Source organism: Arvicanthis niloticus, chromosome 26 (assembly GCF_011762505.2).
Source record: "Arvicanthis niloticus isolate mArvNil1 chromosome 26, mArvNil1.pat.X, whole genome shotgun sequence".
Classification (NCBI taxonomy): domain Eukaryota; kingdom Metazoa; phylum Chordata; class Mammalia; order Rodentia; family Muridae; genus Arvicanthis; species Arvicanthis niloticus.
The window spans coordinates 33,279,135-33,296,823 of record NC_133434.1 but is presented as its reverse complement, the minus strand read 5'-3'; the positions used below and the strand labels follow the sequence as shown (position 1 = coordinate 33,296,823).

General features: G+C 52.2%; 2 protein-coding genes across 10 annotated transcripts; one reads left to right on the top strand and one right to left on the bottom strand.

The window, feature by feature from the left end:
• The first annotated feature begins 379 nt into the window (after window positions 1–379).
• On the top strand, window positions 380–7,021 carry Ulk3 (unc-51 like kinase 3). Of its 7 annotated transcripts, XM_076925597.1 has the most exons (16): window positions 381–624; window positions 1,277–1,417; window positions 1,501–1,621; window positions 2,050–2,154; window positions 2,790–2,933; window positions 3,129–3,211; window positions 3,635–3,790; window positions 3,977–4,082; window positions 4,251–4,291; window positions 4,541–4,643; window positions 4,775–4,839; window positions 4,926–5,004; window positions 5,076–5,116; window positions 5,435–5,482; window positions 5,657–5,723; window positions 5,822–7,021. In XM_076925597.1, exons 1-16 carry the CDS (start codon window positions 523–525, stop codon window positions 5,836–5,838), a joined length of 1,419 nt encoding a protein of 472 aa, XP_076781712.1. In that variant the 5' UTR covers window positions 381–522; the 3' UTR covers window positions 5,839–7,021. The 7 variants fall into 7 exon arrangements, 6 of the variants coding, with proteins under 6 accessions (XP_076781711.1, XP_076781709.1, XP_076781713.1 ...); XM_076925596.1 differs by having other exon boundaries at window positions 380–624; window positions 5,079–5,116; window positions 5,657–7,021; XM_076925595.1 differs by having other exon boundaries at window positions 5,657–7,021.
• Window positions 7,022–9,577: 2,556 nt separating this feature from the next.
• Window positions 9,578–17,554, bottom strand: Cplx3 (complexin 3). 3 transcript variants are annotated; one of them, XR_013107627.1, is made up of 4 exons: window positions 17,224–17,554; window positions 15,897–15,984; window positions 13,047–13,333; window positions 9,578–10,075 (listed from the first exon to the last, which is right to left on the bottom strand). XR_013107627.1 is itself a non-coding variant. In XM_076925618.1 (3 exons), the coding sequence occupies exons 1-3, from the start codon at window positions 17,385–17,387 to the stop codon at window positions 13,109–13,111; spliced, it is 477 nt and encodes a 158-aa protein (XP_076781733.1). In that variant the 5' UTR covers window positions 17,388–17,554; the 3' UTR covers window positions 12,289–13,108. The 3 variants fall into 3 exon arrangements, 1 of the variants encoding a protein (XP_076781733.1); XR_013107626.1 differs by lacking the exon at window positions 9,578–10,075 and adding an exon at window positions 12,289–12,927; XM_076925618.1 differs by lacking the exon at window positions 9,578–10,075 and having other exon boundaries at window positions 12,289–13,333.
• Window positions 17,555–17,689: the final 135 nt, after the last annotated feature.

Genomic DNA, 17,689 nt, shown 5'->3' with positions numbered 1-17,689 from the left:
AGTCCCAGCACTCGGGAGGCAGAGGCAGTTCCGAGGCCAGACTGGTCTACCAAGAAAGTGCCAGGGCAGCCAGGGCTACTCAGAGAAACCCTGTCTTCCAAAACCAAATAAACGAATGAATAAGGGCCAGAGCACGTGTGATGATCGGAGAAGAACTTGCTGGAATCTGTTCTCCCTCTTCACCCAGTCTTGAAGGACAGAGCCGGGCTCTTCCTCCTGCCCCCCTACGTGGGTGGTCTCTAGGATGCCGTTCCCACGTGATAGTGTCCACAGTCCTGGACACACCTCTACACCCACTGAAGCCTCAGTGTCTGAAACTTGCCTGGCAGTCCTTGGCAGAGGGTGTCACCCAGCCCGCGGCGGGCGGGGAGGAGCCTCGGAGGGGAGGTGTCGAGCCGCGCTTCCGGCGGGCAGCGCTGGGGCTGTGCGGAGTCCCGCCTCGCCGCCCCTCGAGCGCCCCCAGCTTCGCTGCTGGCCGGAACCTGCACCCCGAACCAGGAAGCACCTGGCGGCAGGCGCGGGATGGCTGGGCCCGGCTGGGGTCTCCCTCGGCTGGACGGTTTCATCCTTACCGAGCGCCTGGGCAGTGGCACGTACGCCACGGTGTACAAGGCCTACGCCAAGGTGGGTGTGGGCGGGTCGTGCCCGAGGTGTCCCGGCGCCGGGCACCCGGATCCTATGCCAGCCAACTCCCTGCAAGCCCGGCTGGGTGACGGGCCAAGCTAAGCAGAAAGGGCGACCGCCTTGAGAGCAGTAAGGCCAGCGGCTGCTCAAACGGTTGAAGGAGGCTGGAGCTAACCGCCCCTTTTAGGTTTTAAAAACAAGCTCGCCAGTTTGATCTGTAGGGGCGGGCGATGACCTAAGGGAACCTCGCTGTCAGGGGTTGAAGAACCGGCTCTGCACGGAAGTTGCCTTAGGGGCTGGGAGGAGTCTGGGGTCAGACTCTCAGGAGGCAGCACCAGTTAGAATGCAGAGTGGCTAGCTCTTTAAACAGTGACATGGCCCGCCGCCCGCCCCGCCCCTCCCCTCCGCCACTCTAGAAAGTGATGCCGTGGGTTAGAAGCTTAGAAGCTTGGCGGGATGGAGAACACTTGCTGGGGTGGGATTCCAGAATCCGGTTGCCACATTGATTTGAGAAGTGGAGGTTGGGAAACTTGGAGGCCTGTGGAGAGTGGACAGACCCAAACGGGAAAGGCTGCAGAGGGAACCAGAGCCCACTTCAGCCCATGGGGTCGACCCCCTTCAAGACAGAGACCCCAAATTTCCTGTACCACAGAAGGATACTCGGGAAGTGGTAGCCATAAAATGCGTGGCCAAGAAAAGTCTCAACAAGGCATCAGTGGAAAACCTCCTGACTGAGATTGAAATCCTCAAGGGCATTCGGCACCCCCATATCGTGCAGCTGAAAGACTTCCAGGTCTGAGCCTGGGACGGGGTTCCCTCCAAAAGAAGCTGGAGAAGGGACACTGCCTGAAGCTGTCTCTTTACTTCCAACCACAGTGGGACAATGACAATATCTACCTCATCATGGAGTTCTGTGCAGGGGGTGACCTGTCTCGATTCATCCATACCCGCAGGATCCTGCCTGAGAAAGTGGCCCGTGTTTTCATGCAGCAGTTGGGTAAAAACCCAGTGACACACCCCATGTCCTCTTTTCCCCTGTTCCAGTGCTTTGCAGTCTGCCATGTTTGTGTCCCTAGCATCGGTAGGGAATTCAGGCGTCCACATGGGGTACATGATGTAAGAACCTTGTGGAATCTTCCAGGGCCCAGTAAGTGGAACCCAAGTGCTTTCTTTAGTGAGGAAGTCCTAAGGGGCTTGGCCTTTTCTGGAGGCTTCTTGAAGGCAGGGTGATCTTACGAAGGGTACAAAGAACAGGCACTCGGGGACTTTTAGAAGTGGCCAGAGCCTGGAGCTTCTGTATATTTTGTAAGTCAGCCAGAACAACACTGCAACAATACAGCTGTAAGGGGTTAGTGGAGGCCCCGGGGAGGGGAGAGGCAGGTGGGAAAGAGGCTGTGATTTATTTTCTTGTGGCTGACTCCTCAGCTAGTGCCCTGCAATTCCTGCATGAACAGAACATCTCTCACTTGGACCTGAAGCCACAGAACATCCTGCTGAGCTCTTTGGAGAGGCCCCACCTGAAGCTGGCAGGTCTGGAACATCAGAGTAGCGGTTTAGAGTGGGGAAACAGTAAGCTTCTGGCTGTGCTCTCTCAGCGGCCGGTTCCCAGGACTTCCTCTGTTAAATCACTGGTGACAGATCAGTAGGTAGAGGGATGAACCCATCACTGAAAGGTAGCACCTGTTCTCAGGCTGACCGCACTTGATGTCCTACGGTGTGGTGGGTGGAGCTAGGGATCAAGTCTGGGTCAGAGTTGGGGTTCAATCTGGAACTAGTGCCAGTGTGTGACCAGGATCAGTCTGTGAGCCGGAACCCAACTTAATCTGTTATTGGGGTTCAGGCTCAATCTGGACAGCTGAGAAGAATAGTTAACAGTGGACAGGTGTTTGTGGCTTCTGATAAAATTTGAAGAGTAGACTTGAGCTTGGAGGCCAGAGAACATGACATAACTTAGTGCTGGGGCCGGGGGTGGGGCTTTCTGAGGGAATTGCTTTGAGATAGGTTTAGGTAAAAGTGCTTAAGAGGCTGCACCCGGAGGGGGATATAAGAGTGTTGCACCGGGAGGAGGCAGGAGTAATCCAGGTGAATCTAGGCTGGGAAGGGCTCTGACTGGAGTCACAGAAGCAGCTGGGATTTGAACCCTGTACCTGGCCTCTTGCCTGCAGACTTTGGCTTTGCCCAGCACATGTCCCCATGGGATGAGAAACATGTGCTTCGTGGCTCCCCCCTCTATATGGCTCCTGAGATGGTGTGTCGGCGGCAGTATGATGCACGCGTGGACCTCTGGTCTGTGGGGGTCATCCTGTACGGTGAGACTCTTGCCCCCTTGTTGTCCACCCTGAGAGTTACTCTGTATTTGAGCCAGGCTTCTCTGGGCCTCTCCTGGGTTCTAATGAGAATTTAAGGGCTCTACTCTGAGGGATTTTTGATCCCCTTTCTGTGGGTGAGCTAGGCAAGACTTAACCCTGTTCCCTTCCAGCCTCCCCCTCTGCCTTCTTCCACAGAAGCCCTCTTTGGGCAGCCCCCCTTTGCCTCCAGATCGTTCTCAGAGCTAGAAGAAAAGATTCGTAGCAATCGGGTTATTGAGGTACGTCTGGCAGGATCTTGGCATCCACTGGGGATCGAGGGATTCAAGGTCCAGAAGTTTGTTCTCCACTGCCACAGACTGCAGTGTGGGCTCTAGGCCTGTCATGGCAATGGGGCGTGCTCTGCGGTGGAAGCCTAGAATCTGGTCTGTCCCGAGGATCTAGATCGGCCATGACTGGCAACAGATAACCAGGCCCAATCTTCCCATAGTCCAGGGCTAGAGGCAAATACCCATTTGATAGGAGACTGATAAAGGAGGTTTGGCTTGCTCTCTGCACATCACCTGGACCTGCCATGTTCCACTCAGGTCTCAGATTACCCACCAGCAAACATGTACCCCTTATGGGGGTTCCTAACAGACCTTGGGCTTTGGGCTCAGATGTTGGAGCCTTATGTGATATGTCCCTGCTCTATGCCTCTGTAGCTCCCTCTTCGGCCCCAACTCTCCCTAGACTGCCGGGACCTGTTGCAGCGACTTCTAGAGAGGGACCCCAGCCGTCGAATCTCCTTCCAGGACTTCTTTGCCCATCCCTGGGTGGACCTGGAACACATGCCCAGTGGGGAGAGCCTGGCGCAAGCAGTACGCAGACCGATGGGGATAGGGTGGGATGGGTCTCATTTGCCCACTCTTGGTGGTTAATAGGGGACTGGTTCACAGAAGCAGAGCAGGTTGCCACAGGGCAAGGGGGTGGGGTTGCTGACATATGCTAGTTGCTGTGGCATTAGGAAGGTAGTAGGTCTGATTGCTGAGCCTCCAATCCCCCAGACAGCCCTTGTGGTGGAGGCTGTGAAGAAGGACCAGGAGGGGGATGCTGCTGCCGCCCTGTCGCTCTACTGCAAGGCTCTGGACTTCTTTGTACCTGCGCTACACTGTGAGGCCCAGACCATTTCTATAACTGGGTGCAGAGGGGGCAGGAGTTGGGTCAAGCTCCCCAGTGCGGAAGATCAACCTGGAACTTAGTATCTGGGGATTGCGAAGGGCTTACTGTGGGGCAGGCTTTCAGTACAGCATCCTCATATGAACCCTTCACCTTCTGCAGACGAAGTGGACGCCAAGAGGAAGGAGGCGATTAAGGCGAAGGTGGGTGATCTCCCCAGGAGAAAATGGGTGGGCATGAAAGGAGAGACCAGAGATCACAAGCCTCTGACGAATGGCATTCTTAGATTTGAAACCTCTCTTACAAGATAGAGCTGGGGGGACATGGGTGGGCCAGGCTAGTTTGCTTGATGTCTGACATGGTTAGTGTGAAGCAGTCACTAAGGACCAGAGGCAGACTTGGAGGTGGGTGCAGGATGGGGGGATAGCCCTCAGCCCCTCATTCTCTTACAGGTGGGGCAGTATGTGTCCCGGGCAGAAGAGCTCAAAGCCATTGTCTCCTCCTCCAATCAGGCCCTGCTAAGACAGGGCACCACTGTCCAAGAGCTGCTTCGAGGTAGGCTTCAGTTCCTGGTCTGTGCACGAGTCCTGGCAACCCCACTCCATCTTGACAGGGAGACTGACAGGGCCTTCCTATGCAAAAACAACAGGCTGCTCCCTCACTATGAGCCTTTACTCTCACATCAGAGATGGCCCGTGACAAGCCACGCCTCCTAGCTGCCCTGGAAGTGGCCTCAGCCGCCATGGCCAAGGTTTGTGCTCCCTGGGAGGAGTCTGGGTGGCACAGGACGGAAACCAAGGCACAATATAGAATGATGTGTTGCCCCTCTGGCCGTAGGAGGAGGAAACTGGCAAAGAACAGGATGCCCTGGATCTGTACCAGCACAGCCTCGGGGAGCTGCTACTGCTGTTGGCAGGTAAGGCCCCAGCTTCGCTACTGCCCCTGCCTCTGGCTACCCTGTGCTCACCATTTCTCCTCCCCTTACAGCAGAAGCCCCAGGCCGAAGGCGGGAGCTCCTTCACACTGAGGTACTTTATAGGGTTGGGAGTCAGGAAGTGCTCTTCCTCCTCTTCCTCCTCCTCCTCCTCCTCCTCAGGTCTGTGGAACCTCCTTAGGTTGCATATGGAGTTTCCCTGCTTCATATTGTGATGTCAGTGACCCAGGACTTCTGTGCCTGGATAAAGCAAAAGTCTCCTGAGTTCCTGCAACAGGGAAGTCTTCCTGGAGGAGGGAACAAAACAGAGACAAGGCCATCCTAATGAGACAGCAGGCTCTGGGGAGCATCAGGGCTCAGGATGCACTTGACTTGAACCCTCCTCACGTCTGCACATGTCTTCTCTTGGCAGGTTCAGAACCTCATGGCTCGAGCTGAGTACCTGAAGGAACAGATCAAGGTGGGCATGGACGGGCCACCCTGGGCAGTGGGTTGTGGGAGCTGATCAAGGTGGGCATGGACAGGCCACCCCAGGCCTGGGTTGTGGGTTCCTCCTCACTGTGGTTGTGTATGCGCTGTGGCTTCCGCGTCTAGCTGATTGTCCTACCCCTTGCTCTGCTTTTACATCCCACAGATAAAGGAATCTCACTGGGAAGCAGAGAGTCTGGACAAAGAGGGGCTGTCAGAGTCTGTTCGTAGTTGTGAGTCCTGCCCTGGGGCCTGACAGCCCATAGCATGGTTATAGGTTCTGCCTCTCTTGCCGGAGACCCGAGCCTGACCTTCTTCTTTCACCTGTTAGCTTGCACACTGCAGTGACACCGGAAGGACCAGTGGATGGAGCACAAACCTACAGGGAAGCTACATACCAGCCCAGGTTGACCCCTGTGTACCTGGGACCTTCCTGGATAAGCCCCTCCCACATCCTAGTTCCCAGCATTCCTCGGAGTGTTCTCCACTCTTGGGGCATCTGGTAGCAGGTGTACTAAACTCTGGAAGAATTACTTTAATATGACTTTGTCATTAGGTGACTGCTGGCCTAAGCCTGTTGGCTTCAGGACATCACCACCCTGTTGTGTTTTGTTCTGTGAAGAGGACATCATACCTCTTCAGGACACTTCAGTTCCTTCCCTGCTACCAGGCAGCTGCTGTACCTGGGCCAACCCTCCCTGGGAGCCTTTATTTCAACCCTACTTTCTTCTTGCACTGGAATGGGACACTCAGATACCCTCAGGGACTACCTACCAGACAGTATGCACTCAGCCCTCAGACCTCTCCAGTCTTCCTGGGAGCTCCCAGCTGCCATTCTTTTCAGTTCTTTAAGACAATCCTTCATGCATGAAAGTCATGTCCTTTGTAAAGGTGGAGCACATGTGAGAATCCCAGACCTGTCCCTGTCTTAGCATGAAGGAGTGGTCCTCATACTCCCACTTACAGCTCTCTTTGAGGGGATATACCACACTAGTCACATGGTGGGCCCTGAGCTAGAGCTGGGTCTTGGCTGGGTCTTCCCTTCTGTCCTATTAAGCTCTGGATACATCCACAGCTTCCACCCTGTGTGGGCTGGAGAGGAATCTACACATCTGGAGTTACTGGAGGATCGCTTTTTTTTTTTTTTTTTTTTTTTTTTTTTTTTTTTTTTACCACTTCCCCAATCATCATCTTGTTTCAGATTTTTACTCAAATTCTTATTGAAGGCTGATTTTGAATAAGAGGCAGAGGAGCCGTCTGCCACAAAAATAACTGCAAATGACAAGTACTGAGAGCTTCTTCCTTCCTTTCTCTCTCTCTCTCTCTCTCTCTCTCTCTCTCTCTCTCTCTCTCTCTCTCTCTCTCTCTGTGTGTGTGTGAAGGGTTATTTCTAAAGTTGGAGAATATTGGTGATTTCCAATCATTCTGCCCTTAACTGCCTCCTTAAGGCAAAGTGGGACATCCTCCTTGCTAGAGGCTGGGCATATGTAAAGAATGACTTCATTGTTTCTCTATTAAATTATTTTCCATACTTATGCATCACTTCTTGCCTTGGAAAAATAGGTGACGTGACCCTGCTCATAACCAGGGAAAGTTGGAGATCCTGACTAGTGTGGTCCCAGAGGGAAGTGACTGTATACCTGCCTCTTGCCTTTAGTCTCTGGGGATCCAGGAGTAGGGCTGACTGCCACCATTCCTGCCAAACACCTTGTATGTGGGCCACCAGTGAGCAGCAAGCTAGGTTTTAGAAAAAGGGAATCTTCTAGGGTTTCTTCTCATATCTAGTCCCCCAAAGATGCCCAGGTTGGGGTAATTTCCTTCAGTCTCTTGCCTTAATTTTCTCAGGCCACCCTGGGTCTGATACAGGAGGGACCAAGACAGAAAATGAATCCCCCTGAAGTCTTTGACCTAGCCATTGGGGGGCAGTGTAGAGCAGTGGCCTATAGGCCAGAAGGAGCTGCTGAAGTCCCTGCTAGTTCTGTTCCTTGGCCCGAGGCTTGAACTGTACAGTTGGGCTATTGATGGGTGTGTTCAGTAGGGCTCTCACAAGGCAGTGTGTGTGTGGGCTGGGTATACAACACAAGTACAATACAATGTTATTTTCAAATGTAGGGAGAAACACATACTTAGGATTTTCTCTGGAAATGAAGCAGATGAAAAATTTCAGTAAGAAAAATTAGAGAAAGGAAGGACTGGAGAGGGCTAGCTGGGAGGAGACAGGATGACAAGAGAATGGGTGACTCTCGCTAGACAGGAAGGGAGAGGAACATTGTATCTCCAGACTGTTTAGTCGATGGCTACACCAGCCAGCTGGGAACAGAGGCCTGAAATTCTTTTGTTTGTTTGTTTTTCGAGACAGTGTTTCTCTGTATAGCCCTGGCTGTACTGGAGCTCACTCTGTAGACCAGGCTGGCCTCAAACTCAGAAATCCACCTGCCTCTGCCTCCCAAGTGCTGGGACTAAAGGCGTGCGCCACCACTGCCTGGCAAGGCCTGAAATTCTTACACAGGGTACCTGAGCAATGGGCCTGCATGGGACACCCAGTGCAGGAGGAACATGGGCATCTGAGGCTCTCCCAAGCATTGAATTGATGTCCTCCAGGTTGCTCTTGTTAAGCCATGTGTGAAGCAGGGAGACAGGCAGTCTCAGAGCTGGAGCAAGTAGGGAGTGGGCCCCGGAGAGCTTTCCTAGTGGCACAGGCCTAAAGGAAACTTGAGCTCTGCTTTTCAAATATTTTCCATCTGAGAGGCGGAGAATCGCTACCACTTATCTTCAAGGCTTTCAAAAATGTCCATCCAGGAGCTCCACCCCTTCTTCCCATCTCCACTCTCCCACTACCAGACTGAGACAAGATCAGCACCCGGCCTCAACCTCCTGTTTTCCCATGGACCTGCCCTGGAAGGAACAGATAAGCCTATGGAATAGACCATAGGACCCAGGTGTCTCTGGGCCCAGCCTGCCCCTCCCCCACCTCCCTGCTTTTTTTTTTTTTCTCCTCTACTAGGGTTATAAGAAAGAATATAAAGTTGTGTGTAGAAGGAAAGAATCCAGCCCCAGAGACCAAGTCCCAGTTCTCCCTAGGAAGACAGTGGCCCCAACTATGAGGCTGAGGCAGGAGGGGTAAGATACATCAATGGCCACCCCCCCCCACACACACACAGTAATTCGCACTATCAAGCTATCCCTTCACATATCAAACACACAGAGACACAGAAACAAAGAAAGCTGTGTCCAAGCTCAAAGGTAGACCCACATTCGCAGTTGTAGAAATGCAGGCGGGTCTTGCTGAGGCAGAAGTACCCTCAGAACGGTTGTACCCCTGGGCCCAGGCCATTGGGCTCCCCATGCCTCGTACAAACTGGGACTGGCCACGTCTAGTAGTCAGTCACAGGGTTAGAGGCCAGACAGTGGACTCACAACTCCCAACCTTGCTGGAACCTCAGCTCTGTGGGACAGAGGACAGAAGCTCCTGCCTCCCAGTGCTGAGCCAGCGTATCAGCTGGGTCAATAGGCTCTGTCAGAAGCTCAGCTGGACAAGTGAACATGCCCCAGATGTCCCCAGTGCCTGCCTAGGGCTTCCAGTGTCTGAAGAGGGGACCATCTGGCTGTTGAGGGAAAAGGGGGATCCTTACGGTGCATTCCGAACCGTAGCCACCCTCCCTACCCCCCCCACCCCCCCACCCCCACCCCCCGCCCTGGGAAACAGCTGGCCTTAGAAAGCCACTTGTTATTTCTGCAATCCTCTTCCCACTGGGAACTGGGCCTGAGCTGCCTGGGTGGGTGAGAAGCAGGAAGACTGGAGGCTCCTTAGGTCAAACCCCCACCCCCGGGGGGGTGCCGCTGAGTACTCTGGAATCCTGCATGTTGTGGAGTCAGACACCTCAATGTGTACACTGTGGGGCAGGAGGATCAGGTTGTGTGTTCTGATCTCCCCTGTCCTGGGATATCCTTCCCTCGGAATCCCTCACCCATCCTGGGAATTCTTTCCTATTTTTCCTTAAGACGAAATCTACACTTGTTTAGGGATGGGGGCAGATTAAAAGAATTTAGGTCAGAAAGACTTTTTTTTTTTTTTTTTTTTTTTCATCACCTCTGGACATTTCCGGTGTCCCACAAGGGAAAGAAGGAAAGAGGAAGGGAAAAAAGCAAAAGGATGAGAGGAAGGAGCGATGAGACGTCAGGGCCTATTTGGAGAGGGAAGGGTTGGGCGCTGTTAAAAGGGTCCGGTTGAGGGTCAATGGCTTCCTTTGTGGCCTTTACCTCATACCAGATAGTCCCAGAACACGTGATGGGAGGGGAGAGCTGGGGCTTGAGGGGCTCCGTCCAGGGCTCCAGCTCCAGCCTGACTGGGTTAGCGCTCCCTGTAAAGGGCGTGGAACCAAGCATACGCATGGTATTGGGGGATGCAGATGAGCGTATGGCTAGGGAGGAAAATCCTTAGCACAGCTGACGCAGATGGGCAGGTGACCCTCAGCCTGCTCACCTCACTCATCTTCGCCTGAGCTTCAGACTGGCTCTTTTGCCCGGGAGCCTGCTCTGCTCCGTTCCAGGGATACTGAAGACAGCTCAGGGCCTCTTGGGGTTCCTGGGATGTGAGTGGAAAGATCAGTGAGGAGACAGAGTCCCCTCCCACCTCCTGACCCCAGGCGCCAAACAGCCCTGCTTTGACAGGGTTCAGTGAGTGTCCCCAAGCACCCCTACCACCTGACCTGCCATGCTGGCCTCCTTCTCAGCCAGCAAAGCACTGAGGGGGAAGGGGCTGTCCGATCCCATTAGGCAGAAGGCCCCTGAGGGTGGAGGGCTGACGTGTGGACCCTGCTGTTGATCCGGCTGAAGCAGCCCATGCTTCCCCACTCCACCCCCCACCCCCAGCTTGGGGCTCCTTTGGGAAGGTCAGAAAAGGGCTTTTGTCCAGTGGTGGTTAATCCTCCCTCAGGGGTAGACCAGGAGCATCTGAGAGATCCAGGTGCCTCCCCAGGATGCTCAATATGACAGCCACCCTCAGAGTGTGGGTCCCTTCTGTCTTTGCCCTCTTAATGTTTCCTTCCCTTTCAGCTCTCCCAGCCAACATTACCTACCCTTCCTTGCTCTTATTTTATAGGGAGACCTAATAGGATCTTTGCCCTTGAAAAACGAACTGCTTTTCCTGCCTGTAATACTTATGGCTTCCCCCATAGGCTAGCAGTTACTCTGTGAAACCAAGAGACATCAGGTGCCTATAGCACTTTTCTTCTGCCCAGCAAGCCCCTGGGCAGATGACCTACGAGAACAGCTACTTAGGACTTCCAGAATGCCATCCCTACCCTGCCTGCCAGACACCAGGGAGTTTGATGACATTTGGAGTCTTCATTTAAGAAAAACGTTTTTTTTTTTTCTTTTTATTCCTTTATTAAAGTCATAGTGTTGCTGCACATCTGTAATCCTAGCATGTGGGAGGCTAGCTCAGGCTACATAGTGAGACCCCATCTCTAATACAAAGGGGCTGGAGAGAGGGCTCAGTGCTTTTCCAGACACAGATTCAATTCCCAACACCCACATGGCAACTCAAAACCATCTGCAACTCCAGGCACAGGGATTTCTGACCTCCTTGGTCACCAAGCACACACGCGCAAAGACATACATGCAGACAAACATCTATACACATAGAATAATAAAATTAAATTAAAATTTAAAACACCACCAAACACAGGTAAGGTCGCAGCCCACTGGTGCTTGCCTAACATGCGCAAAGCCCTTGGCTAGGTTTCAAGCACAGCTGAAACTACGTGTGATGTCCCATCCCTGTAATCAGGTTACTCAGGAAGTTGAGGCAAGAGGACCAGAAATCCAAGATCATCCCTGACTACCTAGGAGTTTGAGGCTAGCCTGAGCTACATGAGATTCTGTCTGTAAGAAAACAAAATGACAATAATACCAACTAACACTCACACAGAGAGAGACAGAGACACAGAGAGAAAGAGAGAGACAGAGAGAGAGATGGAGAGAGGGAGGGAGGGAAAGGGAAGGAGGGAGGGAGGTAGAGACAGAGAAGAAAACCAACAGAAACAGTAATTCACTGCCTGAACACAAACTTTGAGGGCACCAGCTTGCCACCTCAGGCCACCTCCCTGTGAGTTGCTGTCTTCACCAGCAGGTCTCACTCAGTGTAGCATGACAGCTGGCTCCTTCGCCTCTGTTACTTTAAAGAATGTGTTACCACAGCTGATAAGCATTTTGGGGGGCTGTGGGTGTGGCTGAGTGGCAGAGCACTTGCCTTAGTATGCAGCATGTGAGGCCCTGGGTCCCCAGCACTGCATGAGGGTGGGGTGGTAGACAAATGGCCATTCTTTGAAATACATATTATTCTTGGGGCAGAGAGTTCTTTATTTTACCAGTAACAACAGAGGCTCAGGGACCTACCTAAGGACACACAGCAGAGCAAGGCTAAGGCTGGAGCACTGTGACCCTTTCTACTCTGTTTCATTCTCCATGTCTTAGGTGAGGGGAAAGTACAGGACAGGTGTCAGAGACAGTGCTTTCTCTAATCACAGGAAACACCCTAAAGCTCCATCTCCCCATGTACCTCTCCATCCAGCTGGCTGCCACATCCTCCTTACTCTTAGTGCTTAGACTTAACTTCATCTGGCCCAAAGGGCGTCTGCTCCCTCAGTGAGGCCCCACCCTCACCTGCAGCCCTGAGAGAGCATTCTCTCCTAGGACCCTCTGAAGTTGCAGGTGAAGAGGCAGATGACACCCCTCAAAAGAGCAGGCCTGGGGCCTGTGAACCCCAAGTCGGCAGGAAGTGGGAAGATAGCCATGTCATTTGGAATTTTTATTGTTCACTAAACGGGAAGAGGAAATTCCAACTATGGAATCCAGAGAATTCTACAGGAACAGAACAAAATTTGGCTCAATCCTGGGCCCAGAGGAGGTCTGGAGCCGCTGTTCAATGCCAGCTCCATCTCTGGCACTCTGCCCCTCACACAGCATTGCTCAGCTCCCAGAACCCACAGTGGCAGCTGTGTGGGGCTGGGACTGCAGCTGCTGCCCTGCCCAAGAAGGGATCTGGGCTCTGTTCTGAGTGGCCAGGAACACCAATCGGGAAAGAGTTTTGGAAATCACTCAGGCCATTCCCATTTACAGATGATGAGATAAAGCCCAGAAAGAACAAACGCTTCTAGGATCATAAAGGTAGGGACGAGAACAGGTCGTCTGTGTGCCCAGAGGCTCTCCGAAGAGCATCTGGGTGCTGGTATCTGGAAGGGCTGGGAACCCAGGGAAACGTGTGTCTGTGTGTGCCAGGATGCATCTGTGGCAAATGATCCGGGGCTTCTGTGTCCTTCTGTGAGTGCTCTTGTGTGAAGAACAGGGGCCTGTACCCAGGGGGGTTGGGCTAATTCTATCGACTTGGGAAACTTTCCAGGCAGCAGAGGGAGAGAGGGAAGAATGGAAACTTTGCTGGCAATAAAAAGAGAGAGAGAGAGAGATCAGAGTTAGAGCAGGACATGGATGAGAAGGCTCTGAGGCTAGGTTGGGGCAGGGAAAGCAGAGAGGTATCTGGAAGTTGAGACACTCACTCTCTTAGCTCTCATGTGGACCAGCCCTCTGGCCATCCTAGAAGCAAACCCAGGGGAAGTGGTCACATGATATGGCACTTCTCAGCTGATTGCTTGAGGTCCCCTAGTGTAGTCTGGGCCTTGTCCTTGAGTGAGCTGATGTCCAGGCCAGGGAGGCTGGCCAACTGCCCGAGCACAGAGGCCTTATCTTCCTCTTCTTCTGTGTCCTCCTCAATCATCTTGGCTAACTCCCGAGGCAGCTCCACATCTCCGCCTGCCAGCTGGATCTGGCTTTCATCTGTCTCGTTCTGAAGGGAAGAGAGATGAGACAAGGGTGGAGGTCTGTGAGGACCTAGCAGTACAGGGCACAGAGGCTACCCAGGCTGGGTCCTAGGACTCTTGATTCCAGAGGGCCATATTCCCAGGAGCTCAACATCTGCCCCCACATCTGAGTTAAGCCCTTCACGGGTAGACCTGGAGACTTTGGAGACACAGGACTAGTGGAGAGACTAAACCCAAAGAAAAAATGCCACTCTGTGACAGTCAGCTGAGTCAAGGGTTGACCATGGCTAACTCCAGAAAAAAATAGTAGTGGGTACCATTTGTCAAGACCTAACCGGTTCATGGCTGACAGTGACATAGGTGCTTTTAATGGTTTTGTTTGTTTGTTTGTTTGTTTGTTTGTTTTGAGACAGGGTTTCTCTGTGTAGTCCTGGCTGTCCTGGAACTCACTCTGTAGACCAGGCTGGCCTCAAACTCAGAAATCCACCTGCCTCTGCCTCCCAAGTGCTGGGATTAAAGGCATGTGCCACCACCGCCCGGCCTTTTAATGGGTTTTTAAGATTTATTTTTAATATTCATGTGTGTATGGGGGGGGTGCCCATGGAGGCCTGGAGATGGTATCAGACTCCTGGAGCTGGAATTACAGATAGTTGTGAGCTTCTGATATGCATTCTGGGATCTAAATTCCAGTCTTCTTCAAGAGCAACAAGTAATTTCAACCACTGGGCCATCTCTCTAGCACCACGGATGCTTTTACTCTACGCCGTTAAAAAATACCAAGGAAAATGCCGAGCGTGGAGGCGCACACCTTTAATTTTAGCACTCAGGAAGCAGAGGCAAGTGGATCTCTGTGAGTTTGAGGCTAGCCTGGTCTATAGATCTACAGAGCAAGTTCCAGAGCAGCCAGAGCTACATAAAGGCACCCTTTTCTCAAAGCAAGCAAGCAATCAAACAAAAAGCAACAACACTAGAAAGAGCCAGGAGTGGTAGTGCATGCCTTTAATCCCAGCCCTTGGAAGGCAGAGGCCAGTGGGTCTCTATGAGTTCAAAGCCAGCTTGGCCTACCATAGCAAGTTCCAGGTTAGCCAGAGATACATACTGAGACCCGTCTCAAAACCAACAAAAACAACTAGGAGAAACATGGCAAGTGGCTCCCATCCATTGTCTCAGCACTCAGGAGGTGGAAGCAGGAGTTCAAAGCCATCTTCAGCAACATGGGACCTGATATCTCTACTTTACAAATAAAAGGAGAGAGAGACTCAGAAAATTGAAGCAATTTGCCTAAGATCATACAACCAGGAGGGGAGGTGGGGATCTGAATTTAGACCTATATCACTTATTCCAACATCTGTACTCCTTTTGCACCCACTGAGAGCCACCATACTCTCCTAGGCGTCCGGGGACTGAGGTCTTCTCCTGTGTCCTACACAATTGCACTCATGTCTTGCCTTTTCTTCTAGACTCAGAATTTTCTCATAGCAGAGTAATGTCTCTTGCATGATTATCGTAAGTGTTTGAGCCATGACCCCACTGCTATCTGAACTTGCAGTAATGAGGACTCTCCTTTGAGAGACTTCCAAAATACTTGTGGGAAGTCAGTGACAGCCAGGGGCTGAGTAAACACTTTGTTGGAGGAGAGACTCCACGTAGCTGACCTCTGTACTGTAGTAGGAAGCCCAGGCATGGTTTATAGCACCCTACTTCTCAGAATCTAGCCCAGCTCTGGACACACAAAGGTGATACTCTGGGAAGCAGCTTGTCCCGTGTAGGTGTAGCACACTTGTATGCCAATCTAGTGTTGCAGCATTTTAGGAAGGAGCTTCCTGAGACAAAAACAGGCTTAAGGGGTAGTCAGTTCCTTGTAGGTAGACCACATATTCTGAAAAGCAGCCTGAGGGTTGGAGTAAGCAAGGGCACAGTATTCACAGGCTTGAGTGCTTCCACCCACTGGTTAAATCCCTGTACTCAGGTTCACAAGCAGTGTCTAGCAACTCTCTTGAGTTGGGTGAAAAGACGGTTGAGGCCGGGCGGTGGTGGCGCACGCCTTTAATCCCAGCACTTGGGAGGCAGAGGCAGGCGGATTTCTGAGTTTGAGGCCAGCCTGGTCTACAGAGTGAGTTCTAGGACAGCCAGAGCTACACAGAGAAACCCTGTCTCGAAAAACCAAAAAAAAAAAAAAAAGAAAAGAAAAGAAAAGACGGTTGAGTACCTGGTGCATAGGCAGGAGGAGCCATGTCCTTTCCTCCTGCCAGCTCTCCAAATGTACTCAGCAGCCCCATGAGAGCTCACTCTCTTATAGAGTCTGCTTTCAGACTTCTCTGTGTCTTCGTGGGCCAAAGTTGACCCAGCTCAAAGAGGTAGAAGTGAAGGAAAAAGAGCTGTTCCCAGAAACACAAACTTGTAAGCTTCTAAAGGCCTCAGCTCTGTGAGCATGCAGATGAACGAATGAATGAACAAATGAATGAGAAAAAGAAGAAGGTAATCAAGCACCTTGTGAGTCTTATGGGCTGAAATTTGAGGGGTCCTGAGGGAGTCCAGCTCCCAGTGCTCAGGGTCCCACTAACACCTTACAGTTTAGGCCCTGGATACCTTGGGCAGACGGTATTTGTCTCTGAAGTGACTCCGCAGTGTGGCCCGTTCTGCCTTCCTCTGTGTAAACTGTGCATCTCGCTCCATCCTGCGTGGGAAGAGGATATCAGTTGTGATGTCATCTCAGAGGTTGAGAGAAGGTATGGGGTCTGCAAAAGAGGGGCTAAAATTGTCTCCAAGATCTAGGAGGAGGCTGTATGGGCCTTCCAACCCCCAGCTGGCTTGTGCCTAGTTAGTCAACTGAGACTGGTAGGCTTAGCTTTGCCACAACCTAACAAAGTGTCCTTCCTCTGTGTTCTGCATTCCTGCCAATAGAGAGCTGATTGGGTAGGAGTCTGGTTCAGTCTGACTGTCTGTCTCTCTCTCTGTCTCTGTCTCTGTCTCTTCTCTCTTCTCTCTCTCTGTCTCTCTGAAGATCCCTTGCAATCTCTGACTCAAGTCTGTCTTTGCTTCTCTGACAAGTTGTGTGGAGGGGCAATGGGGTTACGTGTGCAAGGGTGTATGAGAGGCAGTCTGAACTTGATTTGTGGTGCCAGTGCTACTTTTGGTATACCATTTACCTTCTGCTTCTGTAAAGTGGGAAATGAGAAACCTGCAACTCACAAAACAACCGGGATTAAGTCAAGTGACAATAGCTGACATGTCATGAAGATTTACCACGTGCCAGGTGCCGTATTAAAGGGTTAATGTGCATTGAATCATTCAGTTCTCACAGATATATAGAGCATGTATTGTGACTACCACTCCCAATTTTCCAGAAGGGGAAAGGAGTCACAGAAATGTTAAATGACTTGTCTAAAGTTTTCTCAGCTAGTAAGCAAAGTGAGGATCTGAACCAAGCAACCTCACCCCAAAGTTCAGACCTAGCTCACTCTATCTCCATTCTGCCCTACTGCATAGAGTAGGCTCATACCTATGAATACCCCCATCCTGGATCTGTCCCCATGACTCTGAGCCCTGTAAGATAAAAAGTACTTTTCTTACAGCCTCAGGCTCAGAGGAACCCCAGTTGGAATACATGAGGTTAAGACCAGATCGGATTAAGGGATTACCTATTTCATCAGAGATGCACGTGCACCCTCCCCCATCCCACCCCCATCCCTGCCACGCTCTTCACCCTTCCCCCAACTCCCTCTAGGCCAGAGGATAAAGCTGGAACAGGGTCCTGGATTTGAAATGGGATGGCTGTAGAAGCAGCCCAGAGAGCACCTCTTGCTCTCTTAGTATGCTTAGAAGTAGAAGGGCTCTCTGACCCAGAGGTGGGTATACCAGCCTGAGTATATTTGTTTGGGGGGGACCACATGAGCAAAGAAGGGATTCTACTTACTTCTCCTCCACCAGTTGCTTCTGATACTCCTCGTACTCTTCTCGGCTCATGCCCTGTGCTTCCGCTGCAGACTTCTCTCCATCCCCCTTGTCCTCGCCGCCCCCCAGGCTCCCGGTGAGGTTCTTCAGCTGGCCACCCACCATGGACTTCACCATAAATGCCATGGTCTTCTCTGACCACCGCACCAGGCTCCTGGTTCGTCAGCGCCTATTTCAGCACTAAGTCCCGGGGACAGCTCCGGTTGCGAGCTCGCGCCCCACGCTTTGAGCACTGGTCCCTACCTTCCCAAAACCCTCCTCACGGCGGGGCGGGGGGCATGCACGGGGCTGAGAAGCCTGGACCACGTGCCTGCTCCTCACTCCCGCCTTTCCCACGTGCCTTCTTTAGCGCCAGCAAAGCTCTGCTGGCTACTGCTGACAGCTGATTAGGGCTTGCGGTAGAGGGGTCGCTGCCCTGGGAGAAGGGG

What these genes read in the sequence shown, in the direction of transcription:
- Ulk3 (XM_076925594.1), top strand. Translation starts at nt 523, where the DNA reads ATGGCTGGGCCCGGCTGGGGTCTCCCTCGGCTGGACGGTTTCATCCTT. An exon ending in TGTGGGGGTCATCCTGTACG is followed by an intron (nt 2,934 to 3,128) that starts GTGAGACTCTTG and finishes CTTCTTCCACAG; the next exon opens with AAGCCCTCTTTGGGCAGCCC. An exon ending in CCTCAGCCGCCATGGCCAAG is followed by an intron (nt 4,840 to 4,925) that starts GTTTGTGCTCCC and finishes CTCTGGCCGTAG; the next exon opens with GAGGAGGAAACTGGCAAAGA.
- Cplx3 (XM_076925618.1), bottom strand. Translation starts at nt 17,387, where the DNA reads ATGGCATTTATGGTGAAGTCCATGGTGGGTGGCCAGCTGAAGAACCTC. An exon ending in AAGCAACTGGTGGAGGAGAA is followed by an intron (nt 15,985 to 17,223) that starts GTAAGTAGAATC and finishes CTTCCCACGCAG; the next exon opens with GATGGAGCGAGATGCACAGT. An exon ending in ACAAATACCGTCTGCCCAAG is followed by an intron (nt 13,334 to 15,896) that starts GTATCCAGGGCC and finishes TCTTCCCTTCAG; the next exon opens with AACGAGACAGATGAAAGCCA.